The 9091-nt window shown below is 38.2% G+C and overlaps 1 protein-coding gene across 1 annotated transcript in view; it reads right to left on the reverse strand.

The window, feature by feature from the left end:
* Positions 1–9091, reverse strand: part of LOC108788051 (transient receptor potential cation channel subfamily V member 6-like) — a 47199-nt gene that overhangs the window by 28060 nt on the left and 10048 nt on the right. Inside the window, exons 4-6 of the mRNA XM_018557780.1 lie at positions 6950–7090; positions 3121–3219; positions 498–670 (exon numbers count right to left, since the gene is read on the reverse strand). Coding sequence (XP_018413282.1) covers positions 498–670; positions 3121–3219; positions 6950–7090 — 413 coding nt within the window. The remainder of the gene's footprint in view (positions 1–497; positions 671–3120; positions 3220–6949; positions 7091–9091) is intronic.

The following is a 9091-nucleotide window of genomic DNA, read 5'->3' on the forward strand; positions in this document are numbered from 1 at the left end:
CCCAGTGATTGGCTGGTGGGACATAGACACTCATGATGCCTTTCTATTGGATGCCCCACACTGCTGCAGGGTCACACCCCACTCAGGCAGGTACAATCAGCAGCGTAACACCTGGAATTAACCAGATAATAGCCTACTCTAAATCAGCTAGGATGATTACAGCTCTAGCAATGCTAAATTTCTAGTAGCCACTCTACAGAAGATGGTAGGGGCTACACATGTACCATTTCCTTTAGATATAATATACAGACTTATATGACTAAATAAGCCATAGAACTGCAAGAAATGTTTTTTTGCACTAAATATTTAATCTTATTGTCAAGATATTAAAATAATTTCAATTGCTAGTATAAAGAAAAATTAGTAATAAAAAAAAACATTATTGTATTTTTTCACACACTAAACCTTGTCCCTCTTGACTATTTCTTACAGTTTGGTCATTTGCTATAGCCACATTACCCTCCTTTTAAATATACAGCATTTAGTTACAATCTTACCAGCACATCTCCTTCTTGTGCTGCCAGTTTTAAGGGAGTCAATCCATTTTTGTTTGTAATACTTTCCAAACAAGAAACGTGTTCTTTTGAAATTAATGATGCCAAGAAATCATATGTCTTGCAGGCCATAGTCTTATTTGGATGCAGAACCAGAATATGGAATACAGTGTTACCTTAAAAGAAATAAGATATTTATAGTCAATGTCTTAGATATTATTTCAGTAGGTGCTCAGTGTATAATATAAATGAAAGGCAGTTCAAAGCCATACAGATCTCTTCTTAGCTACTAACTCCTAAATGTTATTTGATTAGTGGAATGAAAGTAGGTGGTAACTGGGAATATGTTTTTTTTTAATCTTCAAAAAAAAAAAACAGGCTAGGAATGTCACAGTAATTTAGTTTAGATGCATTGCATTATTTGCATTTCTGACCACTGGTGTTAAGCAGAAGTGGTCCTCATGCTTAAAATAATAAAATGTGGCTAGCATACAGTTTGCCACTGTCACACTGTCTACTGGAAGGTGCTGATGTGATAACCAGCTTTGCTTTTCTTCTTCTAGCTTTTATAAATTAACCCTTAATATGTATTGTCTAAATGTATTCCATAGTGATGAGTGAATCAGGGCCAGTGTATACTGACAAAATGTTCACTATGGATTTCTGAACATTGATTTGATTTGTCACTCAACAAACTCATTTGTTTTAGAGCTATTAGCGATACCAGTTACATCAATTCTTTACTTTGGTTTCTAATTATTGATGGTTATGTGTTTAGATGAAGCACTGAGATCTTGAAGAATGCTAAATTATGTTTTACTTGCTTAGAAGAACGTTACATGTATGTATACAGCATTGTGAAGGAAACATATAGATAGAAAAAACAGCTTCCTGTGTATCATAGATAAGCATGCAAATAGAGAGTAATATAGCACTACACTGCTATCTACAGCTCAGTAGATGCTGTTGTATTTCCAACAATTATAACTGTAATTTTACCTGCAATGTATTGCAGCAGTGCTGTTCTTATACTTAAAGAAGATGTCCAGGAAAACTTGTTATTACCCCTTGCAGTGGGCTACCCCCCTGAACTGCTTGCATATCTACTGCGCCCTTTGGATGAATTAAATAAATCTGCCTGTAATTAGGATGTGTTTAGCAGAGGTCAGAAACACCAGCCAAGACCTCTTTTTACAGTTCTTGCGAATGACAACTAAAATGAAAATGATCCAGCAAGAAAGTTCTAAGCCTGGAGGAAGACACTTAAAAGTAAGGATAGGTTTAAGAAAACACAAGAAGGATAGGATGAAGAAAATGCAAACCAGCTCCTAATAGCCAAGAAGAATGGCAAACTCTTGAAGGAGTTAACAGCTCACTCTGGGTTGTAGATCCCAACTGGGTTGACAGAAATAGTGCAATGATGGTACATGGTGGGCTTTATTTACTAAAAAAAAAAGGACAGCATGTTCACTTTTGAAGTGAATTTTCACTTTGCAAAGGGAATTTTCATCTTAGTGAATTAGGTGAAATAAAGTGGAAAATTCGCAAATAATAACCACTTGTATTGAAGAAGAATACAAAAAATGTTTTTTTTGTTTTGCTTCCACATGATTGGATTATTTAAGCCAGCACTAATTGACTGAACTAAGTTAATTTTCTTTCCGCAAAGGGAATTTTTACTTAGTTTAGTGAATGAGGTAAAGTTATGCTGACTTCCATCATCAAATCATGTGAGAAAGATCCTGTTTTTTTTTAATTTCCTTGCACATGGTTGGGTATTCTTTGTAATATGAATGTTTCGCCTCATTCACTAAAACAAGTGAAAATTCACTTTGCAAAGTACAGGCAGTCCCCTGGTTACGAACAAGTTAGGGACTATTAGTTTGTTCATAAGTGGAATTTGTATGTAACTTGGAACAGGTACATTTTTTAAGTGTAACTCCACACAACTTTTTTTTGTTTTGGATAGCATAGTGAACGGTTTACCCCCTGTAATGTTTGTTTTGCTGTGTGTGGCCCTGTTCAGATTTCACCTCACTTTCTGTCCCTGTGACAATTGGATTTTGAAAATTTTGGGTTGTCGTGGAGACAAGGATTGGTGATAAAGCTTCAGGGTAGACACCTTTTTCCCATGATCACTCTTACAGGAGTGAATTTCCCTTCCTAGGGGTAGATTTCCTTTCACTTCCTGTTGTCTCAAGGACAGGAAGTGAGATTAAATCTTTCTAATGAGGATACAGACATCAGTAAAAACCTCACAGTGATCCAGAAGAAGAGGTGGGCACCCCTCGCCTGCATGTCTAAGAGCCAACTTCCAGTAATGTACATACAGTACTACGAACTAGACCCAAAAAGGCGGGCACTCCTCGTCAGCACGAGCGCAGTAGCATTACAACTACCCCTGCTGTACAGTAATAGCCTCCGTTTGTAAGTAGGAGTCGTATGTTAGTCGGATGTATGTAACTTGGGGACTGCCTGTAAACATATGTTTGTCCTTGACATAACTAACCACTTCTCAGTTTTTGGAGAAGGGATAGGGTCTGTGATCTCTACAGATGTATTCAAATGTTTTTCTATTGTAACTTCACTATATGAAGCAATGACAAAATTGTTTGGAAATGTTCACCTTGACTGTCCTGGGCATCTAAAGGTGCTCCTTTCTCAACTAGTAGTCGGATAATTTCCACATTTCCCACACAAGCAGCAAACGAAATGACATATTCTCCTAAAATAAGAACACAGATATATATAAGGACACAGAATTAATATCTATATACAATCAGCTCTATTTACATAATCAGAGTTTAAACCGTTATTAGAATAATCTGTCATAAAAGAAATCCAGCATGGCCATTAATGACCTCCTTCTGAAGATTCTAAAGTAGGTGTTACACTGACCTGCTGGATTCAATACTTTGGGGTTAATTTACTAAAAGTAGGCTGTTCACTTTGCAATTGAATTTGCAGCTTGCAATGGAAGCTCCTCTTAGTTCAGTGAATAAGGAGAGGCTCTGCTAACTTCCCTCAATCATGTGCAAACCAAAATACTGTGGGAGGAATTTATCAAAACTTGAGCAGACAGAATCTGAAGCAGTTGTCCTTGGCAACCAATCAGCTTCTCTCTTCTGTTTGTTTAGTTAAGATTTGAAAATGAGAGATCAAAGCTGATTGGTTGCAATGCAAATCTGCTCCAAATTTAGTCTGTTCAAGTTTTGATATATTCCCCTTTGGTTTTTCTATTTTCACTGGTTGTGATTGGCTATTACACTGCCTGGTCAAACAATAAATCACACTCTAATACTTTGTTGGACCGCCTTTACCTTTGACTATGGCACACATTCGCTGTGACATCACTTCAATAAGCTTATGCAATATCACAACATTTATTCCCATCCAAAGCTGCATTAATTTTTTACCAAGATCTAGTAGTGATGATGGGAGAGTCGGACCACTGTGTAAAGTCTTCTCCAGCACATCTCCAAAGATTTTTAATGGGATTAAGGTCTGGACTCTGTGGTGGCCAATCCATGTGTGACAATTAGGGATGCACCAATACCAAGTACCGTACAAGTACACATACTTTTCCAGCTCCAAGACTAGACTAGAGAAAAACTCAAAAATTAGGAGGCGGCTGTCATTTGTAAGGAGCACACAGAGCTCCTGGGATTTGTACATCTCTGTTTTAATGTATGATTTTGTTTTTATAAATATATATAAGTGATGCATCGATACCATTTTTGCAAGTACGAGTACTGATACTCCTCCAAGTACTTACAGACACAACTACTGATACATTTTTGTTTATTGTCATGTGACAGTTTTTCTAAAACAATATCAACTAATGATTTCAGGACAGTGGTGGAGAGCCAGAGCCAGGTCCCAGCTGCAACCGCTGTAACCCTGGTAATTCTCATGAAAATGCCAAGTATCGGCACTGGTATCTGAACTGGTATCGGTGCATCCCTAGTGAAAATGATGTATCATGCTCCCTGAACCACTCTTTCACAATTTGAGTCTGATTAATACCTGCTATTGTCATCTTGAAATATGACTGTGCCATCCGGGAATAAAAAATCCATTGATAGAAAAACCTTGTCATTCAGTATATTCAGGTAGCAGCTGACCTCAATTTTGGGAACATAACATTGCTTAACCTAGGCTCATTATCCAATGTGAGGCTCTTACCTAATTGCTTAGCTAAATCCAAATGGTGACTTTTTTTGGCAAAGCAGTGTATTTTCAAATTGAAATTTCACCACATTCACCAAGCTGAGTACAAATTCCCCTGCAATTTGAACAGCCTATTTCAACCCCTTTGAGTCACTGACCTGCAGGATGTATGCAAAGCATAAAAGTCAGGGAGAGGTTAATGTTTTCTCAGCATACTTGTTTTGGGTCAGTGACTCAGAGTAGTCAAGGAATAGGGTCATCATAACAACCAGAAAACTAGGAATTTCAGAGGGATGGGTGGGCTTTTCACATCTAGATTTCTTTTAAATGACTAAATATAATACATTTTGTCAACACATCTATTTTGACTTTTACCTGACTGAAGATTATACTTAGCTGTAATCAAGGGAAGTGTTACCTATTCTGCTTAATGAAGCATCTCTGCAGAGGTTCTCATTTAAGCCCCGTTCACATTGAGCGATTTATCGCGCGGTAATTCCCGCGATATTGCGGCAAATTACCGCGCGATATCGCGCTCCAATGCATTTCAATGGGGCAAAGGGTCTTGCTGTCGCGGGTCGTGTGTCGCTACAGCAGGACCCTTTTTGGAGCGGATTTAGCCGCGATTCAAGCTTGCTCAATGCAAGCTTGAACGCGATATCGCTTGGCAAATCTCGCGCAATATGCAAATCACGCAACAAACGTGCGGTTTGCATATCGCACAGTGGGAACGGGGCCTAAAGTGTATTTAAGCCCAAGATCAGAAATGTAACATGTTGCACCTTATCAGTCTCTAGATGTGGAGACTGCATTCATTTTATTTTTTCAGGCTAAGAACATTTTCTACAAGTACAACAAATACCTGTTGATCCTGCTAGAAATCCTGTGGGCTTGTAAGTTCCTGAATGCTGAACAGATATGTCAATGTTATCACCAGTTCTCTGAAACACACAGGCACAACAAGGCAAGCTGCTCCTCTGCTCCCAGCTCCCCACTTCTCCTCCCTCCCCCCTCCCTTCTCCAAGCCAGTATATAGATAGCTGCTGGAGACTGTGTTCTTCCTCGTGATCTTGTACTGGACAGGAAGTTCAGGTTAGCTGAGCTGAGAGAGTTGGAGCCAGCTGTTTGGAAACATAATGACTGTAAGTGTTTGGGCACAATTTAAAGAAATACTTTTCTGAGCAGTGTACATTTGTTTAACCTCTTGCCGTCCGCACATCGTAAAATTACGGTGGATGGTGGATCCTTCCCGGCGGGGTCATGTAAATGTATGTCTCTTTAACAGATAACAGCCGTTACCGGCTGTCTCATACAAGCGTTCGGCCTGCTCTATAGCCGGCCGATCACTTGTATAACCCTAAAATGTGTGGCGCCCCCCTGCTGCCACTCCCCTCCCCCTCAGTAGCCACTGCCGGTTATCCTGGGCACTGCTGTCCCCCCTGTGGTGCCCGGGATTGACAGGACTGGCACAACGGCTGCTCGAAGAGTGAAGGAGGAGATATCAGCATTTCCCACCGCTGCTCTCTCCCCCTTCTCTCTCTCTAAAGGCCGAAGCAATGTCTATTACATCACTTCCGCCTTTAGCTGTTATTTCTCTGGCTGGGAGCCTGAGAAGAAGCTGATGAAGCAGATCAAATTGCTACTTTGTGCCAAATAATTTTTTAGTAGACATAATAAAACTGGGGAAAAAAAGACCTATTAACCTGGAGTTATAATAAAATAATACAGTTTCTAAATATTTAACAAACTGAAATGCTTGATGTTAACACTAATAAAGGTGTAAGAATACATACAGAATCTGGAGCAGTTGCCCATGGTAACCAATCAGCTTCTTTCTTTTTCAAATCAAAAATGAACAAACTGAAGAGAGAAGCTGAGAGAGAAGCTGATTGGTTGCCATGGGCAGTTTTGATAAATCCCCCCTATAGAGTCTTATGTATGGATTTATTCTATTTAAGAACTAAAGATATTTCTCCTAAGCCCCCTATCGGCAGCAGACATGGCCTGAAAGTGTGAGTCTAATTGGTGGCTATGAAAGACCAATTCCATTTCATAGTAAGATCACATTGATATACAAAGCCCTTACTAAACTTGAAAGCTTATGTAAGATGTGGGGCTTGAATAAACTATTAAACATTTTGGTACCTCTTTCATATTAAATTCTTACAATGGGCTAAGGTAGCAAATAAGGAGTTAGAGGGTTGATTGTTGCACCATATGCACCAGTTGGAAGTGCTTCAACTACAGTGTCAACTAATACCCTACTTCTTCTTCATTGATTATACCATAATAATAATGTCCTTTCTTGCTTGGTGCAAAAAATGTCCCCATAGCGCAAGCGTTGTACATGTCAGCCTCCCTGTCAATCAGCTCTTTAACCATCTCTATATTCTGGTTGATGATTGCTATGTGTAGCGCCGTCTCCCCTGGGTACAAAGAATAACAGACATAAGTGTACCATTAAAGTCCATAACATTACTAAGACAATTTGCATGTGTCAGGTACATTATATCTTATCAGACAGCAAAATAATTGTCCATCTTCAAGCCTAGATTTATTAAACTCCATTATACCATTTAATACCATATTAATCTTTGAAACACTATATTCTGTACAACCACATAATGGGACATTAATAGCGGGTAATGTTGCATTAAAAGCAATGATGGGCATTTTAGAAATTGATGGTAATAATTTGCTATTAGGATAGAATCACTATCAGAATATCTAGTGTGGTGGCCCCAGCTAATGACTGGATGTTTTTTAAGTCATGTTCAAACTTGAACCCATGCGAAGCTTGAAAATGTTAATGATCATTTCTAAATTAGTGAGTTATTTCATGCAGGCTACTCAATGAAAGCTGGAGTTTCATTGGCCATAATGTTCCCCATTTTATGATACATTGCTGAGGCTGAGGACCCATATCTTTAAAATGACAACAAAGGCCCCTTTAGAAAAGTTTAGTAATGGCAATGTACAAACAGGTACTTCTAGATAATTACAGGCTTTGTATTCTTTGCATACCTTGTTTTTCTTTTTCCTCCCCATTCTTCTCACGGTGGCCATTTTTACTAAGGGCAGATTAATCTATCACCCTTGAACTGTGAACATAGTACACGGTTGCATGTAAATATTGAAGATGTTTGTCGCACCTACAGACTGGTACTAATGCTGTCCTGCTTTACCTGCTTATGGTGAGCTGTGATATTGGAGGTAATTTTGCAATAAAGTTCCTGTTTGTTTACTACAGTGGGTGTTAAGCAAATTATTACCTGCCACATCTCAGTTGCACCATGATGGGAAGGTAAAACACAGGGTGAGCGAGTTTTTCATTTGAGGTGAAGGCCGGTGAAAGCACATGGAGATGGACTAATATTAAGATACCTATTTGGATAGATTTGGGACTTTTCATGTTACGTTGTATCCACTAATCACCACTTTTGGTTACATAGATGATAGTTAAAAAAAACACAGGTCCATCAAGTCCAACCTTGGTGTATGTGTGACCTTTAGGCCCCTTTCACATGTCTGTTCCGATCAGTTCTGCCTGTTAGTTTTTCAAGTGGACCTGAGCTAATGTTAGTCTATGGGCAGGCAGATGCAAATGGATGTTTGTCCGTTTACATCTGATTACCTTCCAGTCCCCATAGGCCTGAACAAAAAAAAAAATATTTTTGTTTTAGGACCTAAACGTGACGGATCGGAAGTAAAAGGATGTAAACAGACTCATGCACATTTACATCTCCTGCCCATAGACCCAACTTGGCTTCATTAAGCTCTGTTTTTGAATGGAAGTTGACATCCTTTATTTTCTCCTCTGATTCAGTACGGGATCTGTGGATTGGAATGGATGTCGTCCATGGCAGAGCCCAATTCACTGTAAGAGGGTACACTGCATGTGTTTAGTTTATTTATATGATCTCTACATTACGTATTTATATGGATTTTACGTTTTATTTTTATTTAATAAAAAAAGTCAGAAACATAAAAAAAAGTAAATTAATAACATATAATATTTAAATTCTTACTAAAACAGTCTTATGTATTTTAATTTCTATACTACGCTCAGTGTTCATGAAGTTGTAGATAATTGTATTACCTTCTTGTCGTCTACAGGTGGCGTTGATACTTTAATCTCAAGTAGAGAACATTAATTTCAATAGTACAGAAATGGAGCTGACCCCATGCTGACACATGAATGATTATTTATTTTAATCATTTAGATAGCCCTGACATTTTATCCACAGTGTTTTACCAAGAAAACTGATTTATTCACATCCTTCTAAGAAAAATGATTAAAAGCAAGTATTTCCTTTATTAATAGTGATTCATTATTAGATTGTGAGAAAGTATGTATATGATATAGTTCTAAACACTAATATTTTAAATTATCTTACTGTTTTTCCTGCTATTTTCTGTGAGTTTTA

The sequence above is a fragment of the Nanorana parkeri genome, unplaced genomic scaffold, assembly GCF_000935625.1.
Source record: "Nanorana parkeri isolate BGI_ZX_2015 unplaced genomic scaffold, ASM93562v1 scaffold303, whole genome shotgun sequence".
Lineage (NCBI taxonomy): Eukaryota > Metazoa > Chordata > Amphibia > Anura > Dicroglossidae > Nanorana > Nanorana parkeri.